The sequence below is a fragment of the Gopherus flavomarginatus genome, chromosome 3 (genome assembly GCF_025201925.1).
Source record: "Gopherus flavomarginatus isolate rGopFla2 chromosome 3, rGopFla2.mat.asm, whole genome shotgun sequence".
Classification (NCBI taxonomy): domain Eukaryota; kingdom Metazoa; phylum Chordata; order Testudines; family Testudinidae; genus Gopherus; species Gopherus flavomarginatus.
In genome coordinates, this window is record NC_066619.1 from 27,203,099 (window position 1) to 27,229,908 (window position 26,810).

Here is a 26,810-nt window from a genome sequence, read left to right on the forward strand (position 1 = left end):
TGTGAGGGCTCCAGCTGGGCGTGCGGGCTCTGGGGTGGAGCTGGGGATGAAGTGTTTTGGGTGCAGGAGGGTGCTCTGGGGCTATGGTGGGAAAAGAGAGGACTGCCCCCCAGCTCTCCCCCCCCCGCCGCGGCAGCTCTGGGGCTGCAAGATAGGTGCCCCTTCCCCAGCCGGGAAGGTGGGGGGGCAGGTTCCCTAAGCACCTGTGTGGCGTGAAATAGGCTGCTGTGCGGCCGTGCAGCTTACAGCGAACTTAGACGGTGATACACGAGCCAGAAAAAAGAGAGCTTATTTGCAGATCAAGTTAAGTTTTCAAAGTGGAAGTAAGAGACATATCTGTGTACTTGTAAACCAAATAAAACTGATTTGGAATCATTATATAATCACTTTGGCTATATAAAAGACAGCACCATGTATTAAGAATGGTCATTGTATCGAGATGGTCACCTGCTCCTGGCCTGAAAGGGTTAAAAGCCAGCCCTTCAAGAGGGCTGGGGCTCGGAGCCTTAGGCTGGGTTGACTGGGGAGGCAGCCTCACCTGTGGCCACTCCTGAAACAGACCAAGCTGGCCCTGTGGAACCCAGGAGCAGAAGCAGTCTCCTCTAGGTGTGAAGGGAGATAGGCCTGGTTGCTGGGAAGCTAGATAAGGTACCTGAGCTGGAGCAGGGCTGAGGGAAGGCCCAGGGAGCTGGGGAGCTCTGGCCTGGAAACCCCCACGCTGCGGCCTAGTATGAGCCAAATAGGTACTGGGGTTGTATGGGACAGCCCAAGGCTAGGCTGAGGCAGCAGGTCCAAACTCTTCCTTGCCTGTGATGAGTGCCTTATACTGCAGTCTGCCCCTGGGAGCGGGGTCTAGGTGGTGACTGGCAGAAGCCTACAACTGAGGTGAGGTGGGGATAGAGGGTTGGGGGATCCCCAGGGAGGGGAGACCCAGTGAGACTGCGGAGGGCAGCACCCTGGTCTGGAAGTGGCACCAGGGTTCAGGAGGGACTCGGGACCTAGCAGGAAGTGGGACACCGGCCTGCAGAGGGCACTCCTGGGTTGAAGAGCTAATTCCCAGGACGACCAACACGAGGTGCCGCAGGGATGAGTCACCACCCTGCTACGGTCAGACTGAATCAGACCAATGGTCCATCTAACCCAGTAATCTGTCTTCCAACAGGGACTGGTGCCAGATGCTTCAGAGGAAATGAAAAGAACAGGGCAATTATTGAGTAATCCATCCTCTGTTGTCCAGTCCCAGTTTCTGGCAGTCAGAGGCTTAGAGACACTCAGAGCATGGGATTATATCCCTAGCCATCCTGACTAATAGCCATTGATGGACCTATCCTCCATGAAATTTATCCAATTCTTTTTTGAAACCACTTACACCTTTGGCTTTCACAATATATCCTGGAAACAAGTTTGAGGTGATTGTGCATTGAGAGAAGTAGTTGTTCTTTGTTTTAAACCTGTGGCCTATTGATTTCATTGGGTGATGCCTGGTTCTCCTGTTATATGGAGGAGTAAATAACACTTCCTTATTCACTCTCCACACCAGTCATGATTTTATAGACCTCTACCACAGCCCCTTTAGTCGTCTCTCTTCTAAAATGAATAGTCCCCATTTTTAAAATCTCTTCTCATAAGGAAGCTATTCCATACCCCTAAATTTTTGTTTGTTTTCTCTATCCTTTTCTCCAATTCATCGTTTTTCAGATGGGGCCATTAGAACTGCATGCAGTATTTAAAGTATGGGCATACCACAGATTTCCATAATGGCATGATGATATTTTCTGTTTTATTATTTATCCTTTTCTTAATGGTTCCTAACATTGTCAGCTTTTTTGACTGTCACTGCACTTGGGCAGATGTTTTCAGAGAACTATCCATGATGACTCTAGGATCTCTTTCTTCAGTGGTAACAGCTACTTTAGATCCCATACTTTTGTATGTGTAGTTGGGATTATGTTTTCCAACGTGCATTACTTTGCATTATAAATGAAGAGAAATAATAGATTACTGTTAGTCACAAAGAGCTAAATGTAAAAATAGACAGTATTCAATACAAGCAGCATGTTAAACTAGAATCCTTCCACCCTCTAACCCCGTAGTTCTTTCTATAAACATTGGGTAAGATTTTCAGAAGTGCACAGTGTTGGCCTAACTTTACTATTGTTAAAATCAATAGGCATTGTGCCATTGACCTGGTGAACACTGAGTGCTTTAAGCCCCCTCCCATTATATATAACAAGAAACTATGCATTTTGAATATAATATTTTAAAGTAGTTGTTTCATTCATCTGAGAGAGTAACTTGCCTCCTCTTTTTGTTGTTGTACAGGTTTAACGCTGACAGAAATACTGGGACTTTTTGGAACTCCAAATGGTTCTTCAAAGAGCTCTATGAAATAAAGAGATGTAATTCATAAAGAAAATAAAGTGCATGCCATCAGTAAACTACTTGGTTGACAACTTTATGAAGATAAAGGGATATGGTATAAAAAACAGAAGATTTTTGCTAAAGAAGCAAACCTTCATTTTCTGAAGTTGCATCTACGTCCTCCTGCAGGAATGCTCCCACTTCTTCAACAAAACCTATTACTCCTTCTTCTGTACTATGAGTTACAGAATGACTCTCATTCATTTCATTCTTTTCAGAATGTTTTGTTTTTGTAGATATTCTGTAAATTAGTACAACAGATCAAATTACAAAAAATATGACATAAGTATATAGGGAGGCTATATGCTGTATGCATTCATCATTTAGTAAGTTGTGCTTATTTTACCTATAACTATTGGGGTTTTTTTTGGTAAGTTTGACGAGTAAGTATCATCCATTTTTTTCTATCTTTGAATTTCTATATTGAAGTGCACACAAATGATTAAAAATATCTGACATTTCCTATACATTAGTAAGATTTTTACATAAACTAATTTTTTTATAATTTAGTAAAAGTATGCAGTTTTGCTGTGATCATAAATGCCAAATTGGTGTATATTTACACAGTCAAGTTCTAAAGCTCTGAAAATCAAGATTTATATCAAAAGTACGAGACAACCTTGGCTACAGTCATGCAAACCAGGGGTGTGCATGGGGCAGGGGGGAAAACCATGGGCATGGGCCCACCCAACAACCAGCAGGGTCACAGAGCTCCTCTAGGCCCAGAGCCACGGCGAAAGCTAACATCTCCTTCAGCCTCAGGGGCAGAACTCCTCTAGTCCCAGAGGAGCTATATGCCCCTGCCACAGCTCTGGGCCTGGAGAAGCTGTGCCTCCCTCTCTTTTGCTATAACAAACCCTTGGCTATAACGGCCAAATGGCTTGGATCCCCAGGTGTTTGTTATAGCGAGGGTTTCCTGTATTTCCTCATACCATGTTTTTAAAATGCCCATCCAAAAGTGGTCAAGTTTAAATTCCTGCCTATACCCCCGATACAAACAACGTTCAAGTCTAATTGTTTTTTGCTTGTATTTTTTTTATAAACAAAAAAATTAGGAATATTAATTGTTCTGCATATTTTTCAATGTAGTTTTGAGCTTCCTCAAAATTAATTATATGATACAGCCTGTCATATGGAATATGTCCAAACAGAAGAAGTACATCAACACAAAGAATAGATAAACAACAAAAACAAATAGGAATGTGTAAACTGCACAATGGATCTGGTTACAAAACTGATACATATTAGCACAATAGAAAAGAACAAGTTCAGTTATGTTTCAGTGGAATTATTTATTTATATATGCACAGAAATCTTTGCTGAGTAAAGACTATAATTAACAAATACGGATCAAATTGTGCTCCCACTACACTCCCTTGCAACCTGCCTACAACTCCAAATGCCTTAAACAACTATGAATATATACGAAAACAGAATTTGGCCGTAAATCAAGAAGATACGATTTATATGTAGTATGCCAATGTTTCCTGCTTAGCTGAGCAATTACATCAACTTGAGTGTGGTAGTTAAAATATTACCCTAAAGCATTTTCACGAAGTTCATTGTAAGCATTTACATCCTGGGCAGCATGTGGCATTTCTGTTGCTGGAGAACAGCCTGTATCCATACTGCATTCTTTCTGTATCTTGGGTCTAGTTTCTGGTAGGGATGCAGAGTTCATTAGGTACTGATAATCTGGACTCTAATAAAAGAAGACCCAAAACACACATTCAAAAGTCTTTCTAGTTAAAAACACCTGAATTGTAAGAATCTCTCCCCTACTTCATACGTTGCATTTCTGCTTAACTACACATCCTTTTCTCCAGATGTTCTCCAATTTTACAGGCTGAAGATATTACAGATTTCACTCAGTTAGAAAATACCAGATTTATGGTTGCCTCTGCAATCTGAGTTTTGCCTCCTTTCCAATCCAACCTGTGCACTGAATGAGGCAAAGACTGCTGTGCAAAAAACAGTATGTGACCAGTAAATAGTCAGTATATGGTCACTATAATTATTATATAGTCACTATCATTAATAGTATGTAATAATTAAAAACTGTTTCATACTACATATGCCTGAATGGGCAGGAAAAAAACACCACATTTGGTTTTGTGCATCAGCAATAAAATCGTGTGCTAAATTCAAACTATTAGTTATTACTGGAAACAATGTCAGAGATAGAAAAAACAGCTCCAACATTGTGTATAACCAGAAGCATTCAGAAACATCTCTGGTGTCGGGAACGTTTTGGTGATACTTTAGTCATCTATACATTATACATCATTTGTGTTAGAGGAGAAGAGACGATGCAAACAAAACAATATTTTATCAAGAAGGGGAAAGAATGCTAAACAAAAAGAAAAATACCCCTCATAAATCCAAAATGTGATTCAGTTACTCTTAACTTCAAAAATGACTAAGACACCCTTCATCTAGTTATTTGTTAAATTCCACAGACATTCAACTTTTGATTAAAAATGTTCACACTTGACTCAAACTATGAAAGAGTTTGAGAACAAGAATTCACTATACCTATTTACCATTTACAATTCCAGTAACTCCTCACTTAAGGTCGTCCTGGTTAACGTTGTTACATTGCTGACCAATTAGACAACATGCTTGTTTAAAGTTATGCAATGCTCCCTTATAACGTTGTTTGGCAGCCATCTGCTTTGTCCACTGCGTGCAGGAAGAGCAGCCCATTGGAGCTAGCTGGAGGGGTCTTGGAACCAGGGTGGGCCCTATCAGCTCCCCATTCCCCTAAGTTCCCTGTGTGGCAGCTGCCCAGCTGGCTATCAATTGCCAGCAGTTCAGCTATCCCTCCCCCCAGTGCCATGTGCTGCTCCTGCTCTCCGCCTTGGAGCTGCTCCCTGGAGCCAACTGCTTGCTGTCCAGGGAATGGAGGAGAGAAGAGGGGGGTTAATGTCAGAGAGTCACACACACACACATACCCACCCCACCTCCATAGAGTGTGTGTGTGCGCGGAGGGGAGACATGACAGGGCTCAGGACAGAAGGAGCTTGCCGGCAGCAGTTGCTGTCTCAACTTGCTGATCTACTTAAGAAGGACAAAGTGGGTATTCACCCACAAAAGCTTATGCTCCAATACATCTGCTAGTCTTTAAGGTGCCACAGGACTCTTCTCTCCTGCTTTAAAAAGGCAGTGTACTTAGAGTGGGGTCAGCATACTTAAAGGGGCAATGCGCATCTCTCTCTCTCTCTCTCACATGGTGTGTGTCTCTGTCTTCCATGCTGTATCCCCTCCCGTCATTTGTGCTGCCTTGTAGAATGTGAAGCTACATTAACAACAATGGGTTAACCCCTGAGGGCTCAGCCAATTGCTAATTCATCATTTAGCAGTAAGGTATTCCCTGGGAAATACCCCACCCTCTGACTTCACCACTTCAACCAAGTTTCACCATCATCATCGCTGTGTACTAGTATTAAATTGTGTGTGTGTGTGTGTGTGTGTGTGTGTGTGTGTGTGTGTGTGTGTGTGTGTGTGTGTGTGTGTGTGTGTGTGTGTGTGTGTGTATATATATATATATATATATGTTTGAGAGAGGGAGAGAGAGAGAATATCTTTTGTCAGGTGAAAAAAAAGTTCCCTGGAAACTAACCACCCTATTTACATTAATTCTTATGGGGAAACGGGATTTGCTTAACATTGTTTCGCTTAAAGTCACATTTTTCAGGAACATAACTACAATGTTCAGCGAGGAGTTACCGTATATCAAATTATTCTTTTATATTTTTCCTTTTATTTTAAACCAAGAATGTCTGGTTCTGACCTATCCAGTAACATCCTGTAGAAATTAAAAATTAACTTTATAATGGCACTTAGCTAGTTTAAATATGTCAAATCTTAATAATCTTTCAAAGCTAAATATGCCTAATTTCAAGTCTCTCCTCATATGAGCCTTTTCCCTTGATTATCCATCTAGTTGATCTCTGCTGTACTCTTTTCAACCTTATCATAATAGAATCATAGAATATCAGGGTTGGAAGGGACCTCAGGAGGTCATCTAGTCCATCCTCAAAGCAGGATCAATCCCCAACAAGTGCTTTGTCAAGCCTGACCGTAAAAACCTCTAAGGAAGGAAACATACATTTCTTCAAATAACATAACCAAAACTGGACACTAAAGCCAAAATTTTCAAGTGTCCACTCAAATACAATAGTATCTAGATAAATTACATAGATCTCACAACAGACGATAGAGCTGTATCTACAACACAAGTCTTCTCACGCATAAAAATGCCTCACAGAAGGAACTCAAGCACTCTTGGAATGTTTATCTATTCCTAGCAACTCCTTACAGAGAGGTTGATACTCAGTATTCTAATCTTTACCTGGAATGCAGCTAGAAGGTAAAAGTCTCAAGCATTCACGTTGCGTTCAGTAAGTCTGTTGCTTTAAAGACTACGGGATGCTGTTTTTTGCTATTACTAGTCACTTTGACATGGCAAATCTTTTCATTGAGATAAAATACAACCTAGTTGTCAACATTTATCTTAAATTTGTTCCTCAACAAGGTCAAACATATGGTATTTAATGCTTTCCTATGAGTCAATTCGCTATCCCCTAGGATTCTGGTCCCCTCGGTCTTGTTATGATTTTAGCAGGTAATATGTGCAAGTTACAGGCATTCCTGTTGTAATAGAGGAAATTACAGAAACATACATATGAAATCTTTTACATGGATTTCAGTTATCTAAAATTGCTGTCAATCTTTCCAAGTAATGGAGATTACTCACACTTCTTTCCAATTTGTTTTACTATATTCATAGCTCTGCTCATTGTGCACCCATTTTTGCAAGGTGCTGACTACTTAAGTGACACTGAACATGAATTAACATCCTTAATATTTTGAGCATATTTAAAATACTTGAGCAAAAAAAAAAAAAACCCAAACAAAAAAAAAACAAAAAACCCAAAACCCTGTGTTTAGGTGACTGAATGGGGTGCAACATTTGAATATTTTTAATGTTCTTTTTTTCCCTATGTCAATAGAGAATTATTTTCAACAGCCAAAAATATAAACAAATACCCAATCAAAATTAAGCCCATGATCATGTATACCACTGCTGCAACTCAGAGCTCCTCTAATTTAAATAGGGTTCTGCATGGATGCATGGGATCCAGGTGCATGGAACAACTTGCAGGATAAATATAATAGATAACTATTTTTTTAAAAAGGCATGGGAAAAAGTAAAATTATATACTTGCATTTTTAAAATCTCTACTTCTAAATTAATGCATATAAAATAAAATATTATGCATTTGTGTATTTTTAATTCTAAGTTTAATTAATGACAATCTTAGCGGCTCTGCTAAATATTATTCAATCCTCTTACCTTAAAATTAGTGATCCTAGCTTGCGATTCATCACAATAGGGTCGTCCTAAAAGCCATAATGATGTAAGTATAGCAGCTGCTGATGTTTTCACATGCATCATTGGGCAGCTCTCTTGAAATGACTCTATTTTGTTGGTATCACATAGCAATCTCCTATCAGACCATCTGATCATCCATTCAAGCAGTCTTGCAATATTGCTGAATTTATTCTTCAGTTCTAGACCAAGTTCCTCTCTTGGTATAACATCATTCATATGAATTGTTTTGTATACATATTTACAGGTCACTGAAGTTTGTATATTAGAGCAAGCATTGTCAGACAAGGTCTGAGTTATGGGTGTAATAGTTATTTCTTGCTTTTTATCTTGTGCTCTGTAAACTGACAGGTGGTTTAGACCAAATAAACCTTTCTTTCCCATGTATTTCCTTAGTCCATTCACTGAGTCACACATTGAGGAGTCTGCTGGTTGTAGAACTGAAACAGACATTCGGTTTTCCAAATGTTTTTCCTTTTCATTACACAAGGAAGCTGGTTTGAAATCACAAGATGCAAGAGTAACAGTATAGCAGCAACCAGCTCTAAACACATTCTCGCTATTAGTTTTGCCCTGTCGACGTTTCAGGGTTGTATGAACATCAAAAAGGAGAGAGTGTAGTTCATGTTCTCTAAGGAGTTCAGAAAAGCTGGTCAGAAAAGGAATCCCAGGATCACTGCAATTAAAGTCTCTCTCAAGTGTGTAACTCAAAAAGAGATCTAAGAACTTAACATATTCATCATCATCACGTTCAAATTCCCATGCACCTACCACAGGCAAAGTATGTTGATTAGACAAAATTTTACTGTATTCTTTATGTTTTGCTTTCCAATTAAGATATTTTATCTTATATGCAGTTTTCTTTCTACCAGTTTGTTCTTCTGTGTGAGGCCGTGTGTCCCTACAATACAGAAAAACATGAATAGAAAAAATCAGAAGGCTAACTCTAATCCTTTTTTAAAAAAAAATATTAAATTCAATAAAGTATGTTAATGCAACAGTTCTCTTCATTTCTTCTTTTCCTCTATTAAATAAAAATAGGAAATTAATTGCAAAAACTTACATTAATGCAGTGTTAAGGTGGCAAAATAGACAAAATGTAGTAGTCATAATTCACAAACCAATATTAACTTAGAAGTATCACAAAGTAACTTTTATTGCTAATAATAATTTACAATCTAGTAACAGAAAAAATGAAAAAAATAAATGGTAGGTTAGGAGGGTTGGAGTAACTAAGATTGTATGGTTACTTTGGTAAATTATATAGGATAATGATTACATTTTGGGGGTGGAAGAATGGGAGTATAAGGGGAAAGAAGAAATTGTGCAGAGGGGCTAAGGTCACAGGAACAACAAAGGACATAATGGAGGATTAAAGAATTTATGAAGGGAGGATACAGCAGGGATGAGGGACTGATGAATGATGAACAGTTAGGTGGTAGGGATCATGAATAGTGACAAAAACTGACGTGGGAGTCCAAAAAGCAGAGGCTACATACCTGTATAGTAACTTGAGTTCTTCAAGATATTTTGTCACTATGGGTACTCCACTGTAGGACATGCCTGTGAACTCTTGATCAGAGACTAAAAAACTGTGTTTGCAGGTCCATGACTGTGCAAAGTAGCTCCTTATGCTCCTCTATGAGGGCACACAGGGAGATATGAACCCACCGCCACATAGAGGGGAAGGAGGATGGCAGATGTAGCACCCAGTGGCGATGATCCCTTAGGGTCAAAGATGATCTCTTCCACAGGTTTTTATTTTTGTATGGGTCCTTTGATAACTGAAGAGTCCAATCCTTGAGTCGCAAACACATTGGCAAACACTGGAAGTAGGTAAGATGGTGTAATGCTTGACAAACATGTGAACAGAGGACCAAGCTGCAGTCCTGCAGATTTCTGCAATGGGCACATTTTTCAGTAAAGTGTCATGGCCTGGTTGTGGGCAGTCTGACATAGTGGTTGGAGCGGGGGTCAGGAATCAGGAGTCAGGCCAGATGTGGCTATCAGGAGATTGGAATCTGAGAGCCCAAAGGGCAAACCAAGAGTCAGAAGTCAGGCAGAGTAAGGTTACCAGGAGATCAGAGGGCAGAGACTGAGAGTCAGGATCAAGAAGCAGGCCAGGTCAGGATACCAGTAGGCAGGTCAGAGTCAGGCAGAAGGTAGTGCAGAGGCAGAAAACCTCAGCTGCACAGACAACTTCCTGTTCCTTTGCTTGGTTTAAACTGAAACAGGGAACCAATTAGAACTCTTGGAGTTTTGCCAATCAGATCCCAGGACTGAAGTCCGTCACTGAAGTTAAGCTTCAAGTTCTAGTGACTTAACAGGTCACTGAGTGGTGGGTTGGAATATACTGGCTCCTAAAAGCCCAGTGGACTGGGGTTTGAAAGCCATGGCCCTTGATATAGGGCTATCGATGTAGACTGAGCCCTAGTGGAGTGTGCTGACACTCTTTGAGGTAGTTGTATTCCCTCAGTCTCATAGCACGTTAAGATACAACCCGAAACCTAGTTGGACAGTCTGCCTGGAAATAGCATGACCGGTCATCCTTTCAGTAAAGGATACAATCTGGGGAAGGTCCTAAAGGTTTTGGTTCTGTCTAGGAAGACAGCAAGAGCTCTTCTGACATCTAGCATGTGTAGGCTAGCCTCCTTTCTAGAAGTATGAAGCTTTCAGTAGAACAATGGTATATGGATTTCCTGATTAATATGGTATTCCGAAGACAGGAGGAGGCGAAGATGGGGACGTAGTGTGACCTTGTCTCTACAGAAAGTCACGAATGATGGGTCTGCCATGAATGCACTTAGTTCTCTCATTTGCCTAGCCAAAGTGATAGCTATAAGGAATGTCGTCTTGATGGAAAGGTGGAGAAGAGAACAGGTATCTGTTGGTTCAAAGGATGTTTCTTTAAGGCATTGAGCTCCAAAATAAATTTCTAAAGCAGGGCAGGATTCCACAGTGGGGGAAACAAATTATGTAAACCCCTTAAGGAATCTGACCACAGTAGAATGGGCAAAAAAAATGGAGAAGATTTCAAAAGGTGAGTGGACAGCTGTGATAGCAGACAATTGAACTCTGACTTAGCTTATTGGCAGATCTTGTGTCTTTAAGTCCAACAGGTAATCTAGGATTTTGGTAAATAGAACTTCTGAGCATTGAGGGAGCGAAGAGAACACTAGGAATTCAAACACTTCCATTTCTGAAGATAAGTTTTGCAAGTAATAGCTTTCCTCCTAAATAAGAGGGCTGACTGGACCCTATCTGAACAGGTCATCTCTATGCCCGATAGCCACCTGGAAGCTCTGCCCTGAAGTTCAAAGGGGTTGAGATGATTCAGGGTACCTAAGTTCTAAGAAAGGAGATCCTTCCTGAGAGGAAGACAGACAGGTGTCATCACGGAGAGGTGAAGAAGGTTTAAACAACAAACATGTCTCAGCCATGATGGTGCTATGAGAATGACTCTTGTTATTGCCTGTCCCAATCTAAGTAAAGTCTTGAGAATGAGAGGTAGAGGTGGTTAAGAATACAACAGGAGATGGGGTTGTGGTACTATCAGAGCATCTCCCAAGAAGTTGTGACCACATTGTCCCTTGGAGTAAAAATGGTGACAACTTCACATTTGTTGGGGGGTAGAAAATAGGTCCACTGATAGCAGACATAAGCTTTGACAGATGATGTGAAAGAATTGTTTTGCTCCAGTTCATGGTCCTGACAGAAGTTTCTGCTCATGGAGTCCACAACTGTATTCTGGAGGCCTGGTAGATAAACCACCAAGATTTTTAACTGGTGGGAGATGAATCAGTTCCACAGTTTTGGACTGGGATCTTGCTCCCACACTTGACAGTTTATATAACATTGTTATCCAGAATTACCCTGACACAGCATTACCCTGACATGTTATGCAGAAAGTGTTGATAGACTGCGCTCAGCTCCAGGACATTAATGTACAGCATAATCTCTTGTGGGAACTGCTTGCCCCCCAATTCAAGAGACATCCATTGTTAGGATATTTGAGAGTGCAGGATGTGAGAATGAGTTTCCCACGCAGACCTTCAATGGGTCTGTCCACCACCACATCAAATCTACAACTTCCAGAGGTAATATTTGTTTGGAGAGACTGTGTCTGTCTGGGGCACTGAAGTGCAGTCTCGCACATAGTGCAATGCACACAAGGCTGACTTATGGCTGAGGAGTTACAGACAGGTCCTTTCAGTTGTACGCAGATTGTGCTGTAGAGTAGATATGAGATTGGACACAGTGGAAAATTTTTAGTTATGGAGCTTGCAATGGCTCCAATGAAGTTGGACAAAGGTTAATGTAGACTTCTTCAGGTTGATGCAAAGGACCAGAGACTGAAATAGGGCTAGCACTTTGGAGGTTGCTGACTGGACCTCTAGAGCCAAGTGACCTCTGAGGAGCCAGTTATCCAGGTATGGAACTACTGTGATGCCCAACTGATACAGGTGGGCAATCACCACTGAAGACCTTTGTAAAGACCCTTGGGGGTATGGAGAGCCCAAAGGATAGGACTAGATATGGTAATAATTTGAGCTTATTACAAAACATAGGAAATGCTTGCGGGAAGGATGGATACCTACATGATAGTAGCAGGCATCCCAGAGGTCAAGCATGATGAACCACTCCCCCAGATTTACGGCTGGTATTATGGTAGCTAGTGTAAAAATCCTGAAGTGCAGTGAAAGTACACAGGAGTTCAAGTTTCTGAGGCTGAGGATCAGTCTCTGTCTCCATCCTCTTGGGAACTAGAAAATAGTTGGAATAGAATCCCCTTCCAATTAACTCTTGGGGAACCAGTTCCATCTCTCCCAGGAGCAGGAGAGATTTAAAGCAAGAGGTCCAGAGCTCCTCATAAGAAGGGTCCTTGAAGAGGGATGGGGAAGGGAAGTGGGGATAAAGTTGAAGAGGATAGTGATCACCTCCAAGTTCCATTCATCTGAAGTAATGTGTTCCCAGGAGACAGTAGTCTCCAAAGGGGTGGGGATGATAGAATCGAGCAGCAAAGGATCTGGAGAAATAGACTGCTTTAGCTCCTTGACCAAGATGTCAAAATTCTTTCTTAGAGGGAAGTGCCAATGGTGAAGTTGTAAAAGGAGGCAATTCCATTTTCTGAAGTCTACCTCTCCTCCTCAGAAGTTCTGCAGGTCTGTTGTGGATGGTACTGGAATGATCTGAGTGCTGTGCCATTTGGAATCTGCTAAACTATCCCTTTGTTGCAGGGACTTTAGTATTACCATTATTGTAGGAGGGGAGACTCCAGTTATTCTGGAATAAGAAGTTCTATGTGCAGCTCCCGAAATTGATGGCAGTTGTCGGGGGGGGGGAGGGGGAGGGTGTCGATGACACAGTCATACCCAGGGATGATAAGGGGAACCTCTCTGGATCCATCAGTACTGTCAGAGCCAGGCTGACTGGTGCATTGTCCAGCCCCAGTTCCAAACGTCTACTCAACAAAGGATGGGACGATGAGACAGAGGATTCGTCCTGAGTTGACTGAGATGGTTCCGAAGACAACTATTAGTGCCATGAGATCCAATATAGGCAACCTGGATTGATCCCGCTGTTGCTGTGGTGGTGTCCATGGAGCCAGGTAGCGGTGGCTCCTGGGCTTAGGCAAAGGAGGTACTGCCACAACCCTCTGGTAGTCATGCATAATATCCAAATCCTCAGAGGAATTGGAGTCCTATACGAATGGTGCGTCGACAGAAAGGCGTGTGCTGTAGGAACACAACCAGAGGGTGGTAGATCCGATGTAGAAGGAACCATCTTAGCAGGTGAATGGACCAGAACAGGGAGAGACCTCATCCATTCCAGGGCACACCATTCATAAGGCCTAGGAGCACATCCGATTCTCCTCGGTGTATATGGCACTGGTCCATGGACTGAACCGGGGCTGGTAAGAAGACCTGCCTTGGGATTGACTATTCATACTGCGCTAGCAGAGCTGACGCAGGAGTGATGCATGGTTCAGGAACAGGGACTGGCAGATCCGGTGAACAATGTGATTTCTTCTTGCTCTTGTGGGCCAGAACTCATGGATGGTGCAGCATCTTTCTTGGATATGGAGGAAGACTCACTGCCATACTTATGCGCATGGTTCTGTGGTTCATGGCTAGGTGCGGTGAGGGGTACTCAGTCTTGCTACTGGCAGAACCAGAATGGAACTTCACAGTAGGAGGCGTACCTTTGGACTGCTCAGGCTGATGTACAGGGGGGCTTCCCAGCTAGGATTCAACCACGGTCCCATGGTGACCTCCAGGAGGTGCTCCTTAAGGCAGAGGACCCAGCCTTCCCAGGTATGGGCAGGGAAGAAGAGACAGACACTGTACCTGGACACAATGTGGACTTTCCAAAGCAGTGCGCATAGCGTTGCTGCTGAGCGAAAATGAGTGAGGGCAGGAAGCACAGACCTTAAATACCGGCATGGAACGACAGACACTACTACTTTGAAAAGCTCTGTCTCAGGCGGAATACAATAGGGACCATCACTCAAAGAGGGTGACAATGGTACCAGAGACGGAGTAGAAGCCCTGTATGCTTCTCTGTGCTGTCTATTGGAGGACTTCTCTGCACGCTGCTTCATGTGCAGTACTGATGGCTCAGAACTATGGGGAAAAGACTTGTGGCAGGTCTGGTGGGGCTTTAAGCCAGGGGTCTCTGGCATAATTCAGAGTGCTGAAGGACCACAATTCAAAGGGACAGCAGGGACTCTCTCTGAAGCACAAATGTCCCAGAAAATAAAATAAAAATAACCAAACAACTACATAAAGAAAAGTGCTAATAAAATTAGCTAGATAAGAAGAGTGGGAAGCTGAGAACAGCAGACACACAAATGCTCAGAGGTGAGCCACAGGAACTGAGTGGCAGTGGGTCCATGCCTCCCTATATACCCTTGTTTGGGAGCACAAGGAACAGCTCTGCACAGGTGTGGGCCCACGAACACTGCTTTTTGGTCTCTGCTTGAGCACGCACGGGGATGTGCACATGCTACAGTGGAGCATCCATACGGACATATACTTGAAAAGAAGTCCAATATTGTTGATTTTCACTGACATTGGGACGACACAAGCTGCTGCATGGAGGAATCTCAGGGGATAGGGCAATATTTAGGCTACCTGGAATCTGCTAACAGTTGAGTTCTAAAATATGGGGCTGGAAAGACAATGAGAGGTACTGGGACCTAGTGCCCTTGAGCAGCTGTCAGGAGGTCTGGTGGATGAGCAAGAGAGGAGCTTATAAACCAATATTCATCTGTGATTCCCTGCTACCAATAAAACTGGCTGCTGACTGGAGTGGTATGCGTGCATGCATAAAATGGATTATGGATTAAGAGCCTAATCTAATTATCACACAAAACAACTGCGTACGTGTAAGAGTTAAGAAAGATTCAGGTTCAAAAGTAGTAGTCAGACAAATCCTCTTCACTTTTTAAAAAGTTGTCTCCCCTTTCCAGAGTGCCTTGCACAGGCCCACCATCACTCCCTGCCAGCACACCGACTGCCTGTCTCTGCAAGTTTGCCCTTTTCTTCGGTCTATATTTGTTAACTGTAACAAATGCATTAACAAAAAGAGACGTGGTGAAACTGTACTGAAAAACAATCTGACAGTAGCATTATGTTTTGCTCCCAATTTGTTACTTTCTTAATACCTCTGAGGTGAAGGTGCTTGATTTCTTGTTTCTTCTGTAAGCAAAGCTTCAGAGAGTGTATCCGCTGTTTCAGCATCACTATATACTTGAGGATTTCCACAATCTGAGAGTGTACTTCTGCTTAGACTGGTCCCTAATGAGAATCTATCATAGCAATGTGCCTCATCATCCGGTGTTTCCTCTTCCGATGGCTCCCAGATACTCATTTCAATGGGACCTATGTTCCTTATTACACGTTTCAGCGCTTTCAGCCTCACTTTGTGGGTGGCTTGGATAACAACAGACATCATTTCTTCACTTTTGGATCCTAACCAAAGAAAAAAACAGAGAGAAAAAGATGGGATTTTTGAGTGAAGAGTCCATATATTTCACATTCTCTAAGATTAGCAGGACATAAATTAATCATATACAGTATAATCAAATTTATATCCAGAAGAATAAAGATGAAGATATTTAGTATTTGGGACTCCATTTATGCAGTAAGTCTTTAGAATAAGTTTTAATTAATTTCAGCCTGTAAGTTTATAATGCTATAAAGAAATTTAGACTGTTTTGATTCATGTAGCTACTATTTATTTTCTAACTGAAGAAACACCATCACTTTCAAAATTGCACGTATGCTAGAAAAACTTCTATCTACTACTGGTGCAAGTCACAATTAAGATTACTAGAACCTAAATAGATTAGAAGAAAAATCTCAATTCTTCCCCATTCTCAAATTTGCTTATGCTATGACAGCAGTCTGTGGACAAATCAGTTTAACTATTTCCTCTATAGAAGTAGTCCATCAGACAGTTTTCCTGGTTGTGTTTCATATACTTGAGACAAATACTGTAAATTACTGTTCAAAATATACTCTCAAGAACGAGTTTTCAACACAGAACCCAAAATTGTACATGCAAAATATGACTGGCAGACACAAACAGGTACTTGTTTATGCAAAACAGCTAATATTCAAAATGATAAATGCATACAAAATATTCAATGCATACCAAAAATGAGTAATTGGATTTAAACTCCCATTCATTCTTGATAAGCTAATGAATTTACAATTTTTGTAAAATCTAATGAATGTTAGCTATCAACGATGCAGTGAATTAGAGGTTAAGCATGCCACAAGGAACCAATTATAGTCCCAATTCTGATGCTGACTCACTGTGCGGCTTTAAATGAGAAGTCACTTAAGATTTCTGAATTTCTATAAAATAGAAATAAAATAAACAACAAACAACAACAACAACAACAACTTTCAATTACCATCTCTTAGGGACATTAGTTAATGGTTGTACATTTAAAAATGTAAAGCAATGGTTAAGTGCCATCAAAGAAACCTTTTATGGCTTTGTAATTACATTTACTTAGTATACTGCCCTAAAATCACTGAATAATCAAATTTTAGGGATGGAATATGGCTCTGGAAGGCTCAGGGGACTGGTACTAGAATAGACACCAAAAGATAACATCACCTATTAACTTATACAAAATTAGCAGATGGTCTAAGTCCAGTTCCTAGTACACTGGATCCACACCAAAAACAAAACGTTGAGTTGTCTCAACGATAGAGACCAGGACTCAAATAATCATATTTAATCAATCTTTCAGCCATAGTGGGTATGCATGAGCACCATGCATGTGAGTTAGGAAATATTTAGTAAGCAGTATCCATTGGTCTGCGCATCTGCAGTTTTTCTCCTCATGCTCTGAAATGACGGTGTAAGGGGAAATGTGGACCAACGCCTCTTCAGTTCCTTCTACTATGAATGCAGTCATGATCCACAGCAATGGGAATAGAGGATGGGTAGTGGCATTGGCAGCAGGTGAAGATTCCCTTGGGGGGAGACTAGCTCCCTGTCCTGCCTCTTCAGCCTGCAGCCCCGCCCACACTATACTCCCGCTCCGTGCCCCACGCTGTCACTCTTCGTGTTCCTTCTCTCCTCCACCCTCTGCTTCGCGAGACCCCCACCACTCCCCATGGCCCTCCTGTCCTCTACCCCCACACTCTGCCACATGCGAGGCCCAGGCAGGGGAGGGGAGGTAGAGTGGAGGAAAGGAGAGACTCACCAGGCAATGGTGGGCACCTCAGGGAAGGGGCAGAGTAGGGACGGGAAGATGCGAAGCACAGCCGCGGCCACCATGACCCAGGCGTCCTGCGGTGGGGCGGTGGCGGTTGCGCCAGGGGAGACTTAACTTCCCCGGCCTATTATACCAGCCGCCTACAGGTAGTGGAATAAAGATAATGACCACACATCTCAAATAACCTCAGTTATAGATAAGTAATCTTCATTTAGTCTTCGAGTGAGGATCCCTCCCTATGTGTATTCCACACATGGAAGATTAGTAAGCAGCAGTCAATCAGGAAGTGACGTGAGGGGATGGATGGTATGGTTCTCTCTAATACTGCCATCCCCACAGCTGTTTTTGCAGTAGTAGTCTGCAATATATAAAAGGTGTGGATGCGGTTCACGTGGGCTCCCCAACCTAATAGGGATGCCTCCATAATGATGGTACTGTCCAGAGAGGGAGTGAGAAAGGGGTATACCTGACAAGGATTTGTTTGGTACAGTAGGGAAGTCAGTAATTTGGCCAGAACTGTCACCATGAGGTTCATGGAAGGACAGCTTGCAGAATATACCAATTGCAGCCAAGCTTGAAGGCAACAAAAATGGAGACTTGAAAATGGGGTGACATAGATGAACAAGACCATATGACCTAGGAGCAGAGGTAATGTAAGCCAATACAGTGTACCGACAAAAGTCAGTACACAGCCAACCATACTGGCAGGGAGCAGCTTCCCCAGGCCGGCAATTTAAAAAGGCCCCGGGCTCCAGCAGTGGCAGGAATCCTGGCCCTTTAAATCGCCACCAGAGCCTTGCTGCCAGAGCCCTGGGTAGCAGCGGTGGTCAGGAGCCCCGGAGCTCCAGTGGCAACTTAAAGGGCCAGAACCACGGGGCTCCCGGGGGCTGCCGCAGCTACCACTACCATGGGGCTGTGGCAGTGATTTAAAGGGCCCAGGGCTCCTGGCTGCCACTCTGCCCGAGACCCCGCCCTTTCCAGTTCAGTCCCCCCCACTTGCTCAGGACCCCGGCCCTGCATACTGGTAAGTCCCTTATGTTACTTTCACCCCTGCCTAGGAGAGACAGATATGTCTTGACTAGCACTCAAGGGTTGCTTGTGACATGAGCTATGATTTTTTTCATATAGTCTGGAACCTGTCCTTGGGCAGGAAAGCTCTTGCAGTGATAGAATTTAAGCGGCCCCTGTCATAAACAGATAGCTAAGGGTTAATGTCTCTTTCACCTGAAGCACCTGACCAGAGGACCAATCAGGAAACCGGATTTTTTCAACTTTGGGTGGAGGGAATTTAGTGTCTGAGTCTTTTGTCTGTCTGCCTGCTTTCTCTGAGCTTTGGAGAAGCAGTTTCTACTTTCTAGTCTTCTGTTTCTAAGTGTAAGGACAAAGAGATCAGATAGTAAGTTATATGGTTTCTTTTCTTTGGTATTTGCATGAATATAAGTGCTGGAGTGCTTTGATTTGTATTCTTTTTAAATAAGGCTGTTTATTCAATATTCTTTTAAGCAATTGACCCTGTATTGTATCATCTTAATACAGAGAGCCCATTTGTATGTATTTTTCTTTCTTTTTATATAAAGCTTTCTTTTAAGACCTGTTGGAGTTTTTCTTTACTTCAGGGAAATTGAGTCTGTACTCACCAGGGAATTGGTGGGAGGAAGAAATCAGGGGGGGAGATCTGCGTGTGTTGAATTTGCTAGCCTGATTTTGCATTCCCTCTGGGGGAATAGGAAAGTACTTTTTGTTTCCAGGACTGGAAACAGAGAGGGGGAGTCACTCTGTGTAGTTTCACAGAGCTTGTGTCTGTGTATCTCTCCAGGAGCACCTGGAGGGGGGAAGGGAAAAAGGATTATTTCCCTTTGTTGTGAGACTCAAGGGATTTGGGTCTTGGGGTCCCCAGGGAAGGTTTTTCAGGGGGACCAGAGTGCCCCAAAACACTCTAATTTTTTGGGTGGTGGCAGCAGGTACCAGGTCCAAGCTGGTAACTAAGCTTGGAGGTTTTCATGCTAACCCCCATATTTTGGACGCTAAGGTCCAAATCTGGGACTAAGGTTATGATAGCCCCAATGAAAGATTACGTGGGTGTGAGAACAGATTTTTCTGTTTATGCTGACTGCCAGTGAAGAGAAGAGAAGTAGCATACTGGAAGGTGACACCGAAGCTTCCCGGTGGGATCTGGCACCCTCGAGATAGGAGAAGACAGAAAGACCACAACTGCTACTACCAAGAATATCTTGGTAAAGACTCTGGAGGCAGTCGCTTTTCTGAAGGGGAGTACTCTGTACTGAAAATGGCCAGAGACTATCATGAATCTGAGAAAGCATCTGTGGCTGGGATGAATGTCTACATGAAAGCAAGTGTCCTCCTTATTGAGAGCTGTGAACCACATGCCCTTTTCTAAAGATGGAATTATCACTGCCAACGTGACCATTCAAAATCTGAGTTTGTGAATGAAGCGGTTGAAATGGCAGAGATTGAGGATTGGTCTCCAATCACTTTTCTTTTTGGGCATAAGAAAGCAGGTTGAGTAAAACCCTCTTTTCTTGGTAGTAAGGAAGGCCATGCTATCCTTCTTGCTGCAGTAAGGAGTTCACCTCATGTGAGACTACTCTGATGAGAGTGGTGAGAATGAGGGTTTTGGAGGAGGTAGGGATGCACACTATTATCTAGCCAGAGTAGAGGACATTCAGAAACCATGTGACCATTGTTATCGCACTCCAGGTGTTGAAAAAGAGTGCTAGACGACGCCCAAATAGTGTGTGGGAGTCGGGACGTGTTGGGCTTAGTGCTTCATGACTCTCAAGCTCCCATAAAAAATATGTTCTTGGGGATTGAGATGCCAAGCCTATTGCAGATAGCTAAGGAAATGGGACTTTTGAACCCTCTGTCTCTTACATGTTGGTTCATAGGGCCTCTGATGGAAGAGCTACTGAGTAGTTTATTTAGATTTGGCCGATGGGCAATGAAACTTCCTCTTAGGGGCAGGCATGTATATCCTGAGCAAGTGCAGGGTGGTATCCTTCAGGATATGGAGGGACTTGTCGGTCTTCTGATTGAAAATGTGCAATTCATCAAAGGGAAGGTCCTCGATGGTATTCTGGATCTCCCTACGGAATCTTGATGCATGAAGCCATGACTCCTTGTGCATGATGATGTCAGTAACCATAGCTATAGAGAAGGTATCAGTGGCATCGACTGCAGATTGGAGGGCAATCCTCACTATCAGTTTGCCCTTACCAATCAGAACTTGAAAAAAACCTCTGTCACGTTGCAGAAGGCTGTCAATAAATGACATAAACTTCGCATAGATAAGGGAATCTTATTTAGCTGGTAGTATTTGGTAATTGCCTATCCTGTGCTGGAGGCTGGATGATAAGACCTTTCTTCCCAGAAGATCTAGGTGTTTGCCCTCTGTCAGCAGGAGTAGACCAGGGATGTTGCTGTCTAGCACTTTCGGAAGCAGCATGGACTACCAGTGAATTGAGATTGGGATGAAAAAAACAAAAATTCCACATCCTCGGCTGGCACATAACGCTTCTCCGCTCTTTTGGGGGTAGGTACAGGGGTGTGCCAAACTGTTCTAGTTGGTTCCAGTATGGCTTCATTAATGGGGAGAGCTATTCTGTTGGATCCAAAAGCATGCAGGATGTCTAGGAGTTTGTGCTGGGAGTCCTGGATCTTCTCAAGGGGATCTGAAGCTCTGCAGCAACTCTGTGGAGAAGGTTCTAGAACTGCCTGAAGTCACTGGCAGGAAAAGGGGATTTAGAAGTCACTCCTTTGTCCAGTTATGTCAAAGCAGTCTTGCTGGTTCTGATGGAGCTGCCGGATCTGGAGCATAATATTCCTTTTTCTCTGTCAGATATGGGAGCAGAGCTGAGTGTCCCCGTAGAAGGGAGGTAAGGGGTGACTTCCTGGCAGATTGGATCAACTCTGCAGAGGTCCCAAGCCTCCCAATATGTTCAGTAGCAGAGGCTAACAGTTGGTTGCAAAGGCCTTCATGTCATGAGGTACCAGCGGCTTCAAGTTAGATGAGGTGGAGGCTGGTCTTAAACCTGTGTGGGACTTTTGGGCAGTGAAAGATACGTAGGGCAGTGCAATTGGACTGGATGTTTATTCTATATATGAGAGAGGTGATAAGCTCCTTCCAGCAGTCAATTCTCTCAGAGGTGACATTATCTCCCTGGAAACAGAGGGGCCTGATCGAGATGGGGATTCCACAGCCAGAAGAGCAAAAATACCCTGTAGGGTGCCAATAGATTCATATTTCCCCAGTGTGAGAGGAGTTCAGCCTGTCTGGGTCACTGGAGTTGGTAAGGAGGGTAGTATCTGAAGTCAGTGATGATCAGACTTTCTTGGTGCTGATGGCTCCCAGGGTTTGGGAGGAGCTGGGGATGATGGTACCAATGGAACATGGTCTGGCACCAACAGAGCCCAATGCTTATGGGCTTTCTTCTCATGCCTCTGAGACTTAGAACATACCAAATCCTCATGAGCCAAGCTGGAACGCTTGCTTACAGCTGAGTCCAACATCTTTGACGTGGACTTTGAGAAAGACTTAGTCTCATGCTCATGAGAGTGCTTTCTGACACCACCACACCGTCTGTGGGGGTAGATTCTCCCCACACTAAAGAGAGGCTTCACAGCAGCAGGTGACACATGTCTTACGAACCTCACAATAAGCAACTACCTGCCTCTATCAGGACACACTCCAAACGATCGCTCTCAACCTCCCTTGCATTCCTCAGTAATATTCCCATAACACAGATGTATGCAGGGCTGCCACATGGGCGTCCTCTGATACATTCACCCAACATTATGCCATCTTGCAGGATTCTTCAATAGACACCATTCTTGGTCCTATCCTAGGCAATAACAGCCGCTCTGAAGCCCCAACTCTCCAGCTAGGGGTACTCCTTTATAATCACCTACAATGAAGCACTCATAGGGATGTCATTCAAAGAAGAGAGGGTTACTAACCTTGTGCAGTAACTGAGGTTCTCTGAGACGTTTGTCCCCATGGGTATTTCACTACCCCACTCCTCCCCTCTGCTTCGGAGCATAACACTTGGGCTCTGCGGCACAGAAGGAACTGAGGGCGGTTGGACTGCACAGGGCTATTTATACCACCCATGCACAGCACAGCGACAGGGAGGTACACATGTGCAATCCGACGGGCATTGTTATTGAAAATCTCTTGGAAGGAGCGCAAGTAAACATAAGTGCACAACATCCGGAGTGTATGCCATATGCCTTGCCTCTATTACAAGCATGGCAACAACAATGGGGAGACGGGACTATACGAAATAAGAGAGGTATAGGGGAATATATCGTACATAGTATTGGTGCTGGAGCTGGAGTTTTAAACTGATATTGAGAGGTTACAAAGGAAAATGTCAGCTTTGGGTAAGATTTTGGGCTATACAGACACATGAAAAAATTTGGCGCACTATCAGAATAAGGAATAGGAAATGTGGAACTCCAATTGAAACAAGCCCAAGCCTTGAAAATGTCTCTACATGTAAATCTATTTTGTGAGTCTGAAATTGACAATAAAACTGTACTAGCAATATGATGTGTACAGATGCAAACTTCTGGGATACAATACATAGAGAGAATGGTTAATCTGTTAAGTAATGGGCAATGGCCTTCTGAGTGGTACAAAGATCTTCATATCTGGAATCAACGAATTGCAGGATGGAAGAAATATATGGAATTTAATTGGGATCAAGCTACTCTGAGGGGAGAGTGAAAAGGCAGAATGCTGTTACACAACACAGGGAAGCAAAGAAAAGCAGCAATGGCTTGGGTGTTGCCAAAAATTATTGAAGAAGAGTTATGGCAAATAGAAATAAGTGGGACACACTTGATTCAAGAAGAAGGGGATTATAAAGTAGTAAAATTAATGAAACATTGTGAAGAGTGGGGACAAAGTAAATGGGTGTGCTCACAACTAACTAGGTCCCTAGAGGGATTTGAACCATTCATTTGAACCATTCAAGCGGACAATAAACCATGCAATATTTAGCCTCTAATGGCACAAGAGTGTTTAATTTAGGCATCGTGTGTATTTCTGTGGTAACCACTGAAAAACATGTATTTTAGGGAAGTATGACAGAAAAAGGCCCAACTGAGTCATGTAAATGTAATGTAACACAGGTCATTAATGGGATTATTTACCAAGGTCCTTTATTTTAAAAAAAAGGAAATTGTTTGGGAACCAAAAGATATTGATTGTCCTTTGATTTGGGAACAATGGGAAAAACTGACTGATGAAAGTGAAAAAAATCAGGCAATATGCAAAAGATCTAAGTCTGCTCAGCTGGCGAAAATAAACATTTTGATAAACAATTGTCAAATATTTAAATTGGGGAAAGGAGGAGAAGAATTCGCAATTTCTCATTGGTATGATGTTTTTAAAGGATGGTCTCCCAGTGTCACAGCTCTTCTAAATTTAATGCTACATCCTATTATCATAATATTTGCATTAGATTTTGTTAACTTATCATGCTATGTTTATACTGTCAAATAAGAGCGAAAAGGAGTTTTGGAGCAAGTGATATATAAAATTTAATTGCTTGCAAAATTATGAAGTGATACAATAATTAAAGGCATTAATCATGAATCAAGAGGGAGGAATGTTGGGAGACATATACACACTGTGATTCATATATCCATGTAATATGTTATAGGTCACTGAGGCCTGGTATGAATGACGTGTGCTTGACATGACTACGTGCATGCAAGTTGGCAACCAAAGCAAGAACTTAAGGTCAAGAACTATTAGAACTATTTGTGCAAAAACCATCTTGCTATGTTCAGAGAAAAATACAGAGAATCAGCAAAAAAGGAAACACCTCCAGCTGGACTGAAATAAAATTGTATAAGAACTGGAGAAAATGGCATGCTTGGATCATGGCAGCCCACCCAGGATTGTCTCTCTGGAATTGTGTGGGTAGAAGGCCTAGTAAACAAAGGCAAAGAACTGATGACATGACAGAATGGACTATAAATGGTTGCCTATGATTTCTGCAAATCGGAGTTGTTAATTTATCCAGAGACCTGTTAAAATACAGATGTGGTTTTCGCCAGCTCCACGCATCTTATGACTGGAAGGAATCTTGACTGGCCATTGGGACCATTCTGACCTTTGGACTCTGGTATAATATGTTTGGAGTGTAAATGTGGAGTGAGTTAGGTTTGTTTTGTAATCAATAAAGAGCATTTAGAGTATTATATACCTACAGTGTGTCTGGTATCTGGCTGCTCCCCATCCCGTAGGGAAATCTCTGTTGCGGGTCTAAGACTGGTAATAGCAGTGTGTCTATTCTGGATGTTGACACTAATAGCAGTGGATGCCTGTTTTTTTGTTTATATGTCAGAACCAAGATGGGAACAAACGGATCCTTACTCCTGCATGCCATACTCTCCTGCAGGGACCTATGTTCTTAGAGCTCATGTGCTAGGACATACCTGACTTGGAAGGAGACTGAGATGGATATTCTATCTTCAGGACAAATTTAGGGGAGGATCCGTGTCTGTGATTGTCAGAGTGCCCCTTATTCTCAGAAAAAATCTTGGAAATTGTAGCTTTAGTTCCTGAGTTTGAGCATAGAGTTGTGCTGCCCTCTGATTGAGACCAATGCCCAGGGGAGTCTCCCCAACCTGGATCTGACTGGAGTCTTATGACTTTCTTCATTAGGTGTTTTCTAAGTCTGAGTTCTCGACCCTTACATGTTCAGGGAGAGACTGAATGGCTGATGCTACACTTAGCAGAGACATAAGTTTCGCCAAGACAGTAAAGGCAACGTTGGTGTGCACTGCTCAATCAAAAGGAGCAGGGGCATGAAGCACAATTCTTAATACCCAAGACTCTGAGCACAGTCCCTGTCCTCAGGTGAGAACTTCCCCAAGACAGGAAGAGAACTAACTAAGCTACACTATACTAAGTTCCAGCGGCTATAAATCTAAGAGTGAAATACTAAAATACTAATAATTATTTAAAATTTATATATTTAAAGATTGAAGCAATGATAGTTGTGGACAGAAGATTCCAACTTAGGCCATGAGGCACCAAGAAGGCACTGGAGAGGCATCAGTCCGCACTGCTTATACTTATACTCTCATTTCAGAGCACAAGGAACACAACTGAATATGTGCGGAGCAATGAACACTGCTTACTAAAACTTTCTGAACTAAGGTGCATGCTTCACGTGTACCCACGTGTGGAATACACATAGGGACCATCACTCAAAGAAAAACATTAAGTTTAAATTAGATACTTTTAAAGGATGGATATTGAACTTGAGTTCTAAATATGAAATAAAGTAAGCATGTGGTCCTTCATCTGGAGTAATATCTTTTGCTGTTATTTGTAAGGACGATTCTTAAAAACAACCAACAAAGAAATTTGAAAGTGGTAGTTTTTATATGCAGTACCGTAAAAACTGATTTAACTATTCTGCCATCATACCAAAAAAGTTTTGTGGGCTTTTTTTTTTTTTTTTTTTTTTTAACATCCCAGAATAATGGAATAGTACTTTCCTTCTACTGTTCTTATGCAGCACCTTTCAATTCATGATATCTGAAAAAATGTTTATAAATATAAAATAAGGAGACGAATACTGATAGCCCAATGATCACGTACACAAAATGAGCAACCATTAACTCAATGATAGCTCAAACAACCTTGGTAGAATTTTCAAAAGAGAGTTCAGTGTTTGGCTAACACTGCTCCCACTGAAGTTGATAGGAGTTTTACCATTGACTTCAGCAGGAGAAAAGTTAAACCAACACTGAGCTCTTTTGAAAATCCCACCCTTGAACTTGATTTGTTGGCAAGAACACTACAGTTCTCATTTCAAAAGCACCATATCGGTAGCTACCACCTAGACAAAAGGCAATAATTCAATGTCTCATCTAAAGGATAGAAATGTTACCAGTATTACTGTTCATAAGAAAAACTTAAAAGCAATGAAGTCATTGAGCCCATTTTTTACTCCCTGAGGAAGAATGTACATTACCTCTGACAATACAGTGTCTAAGTCGCTGCTGAAGAGCATGATATTTATCCCTTAGTGGAACTCTTACACCTTCAGAATTAGGAAATGCTTTCACCAAAATTTCTGCCACCTGTACAAAATATATCAGTTTCAGGGTTAATTTTGATGGAAAAATAAGTTATACCAAAACTCATATTACTCAGAGCTCTAAATATAACATTTGAAAGGAAGCCAAAACCCTGTCATTCTCAATCTCTTT

At 42.3% G+C, this 26,810-nt stretch overlaps 1 protein-coding gene across 5 annotated transcripts in view; it reads right to left on the reverse strand.

The window, feature by feature from the left end:
• CPLANE1 (ciliogenesis and planar polarity effector complex subunit 1) overlaps nt 1-26,810 on the reverse strand; it is a 181,764-nt gene that overhangs the window by 70,977 nt on the left and 83,977 nt on the right. For all 5 annotated transcript variants that reach the window (XM_050943762.1, XM_050943758.1, XM_050943759.1 and 2 more), the window contains 6 exons: nt 26,573-26,681; nt 15,483-15,789; nt 7,781-8,717; nt 3,960-4,123; nt 2,514-2,662; nt 2,300-2,382 (listed from right to left, as the gene is read on the reverse strand). In XM_050943762.1, the coding sequence (XP_050799719.1) occupies nt 2,300-2,382; nt 2,514-2,662; nt 3,960-4,123; nt 7,781-8,717; nt 15,483-15,789; nt 26,573-26,681 (1,749 nt within the window). The remainder of the gene's footprint in view (nt 1-2,299; nt 2,383-2,513; nt 2,663-3,959; nt 4,124-7,780; nt 8,718-15,482; nt 15,790-26,572; nt 26,682-26,810) is intronic.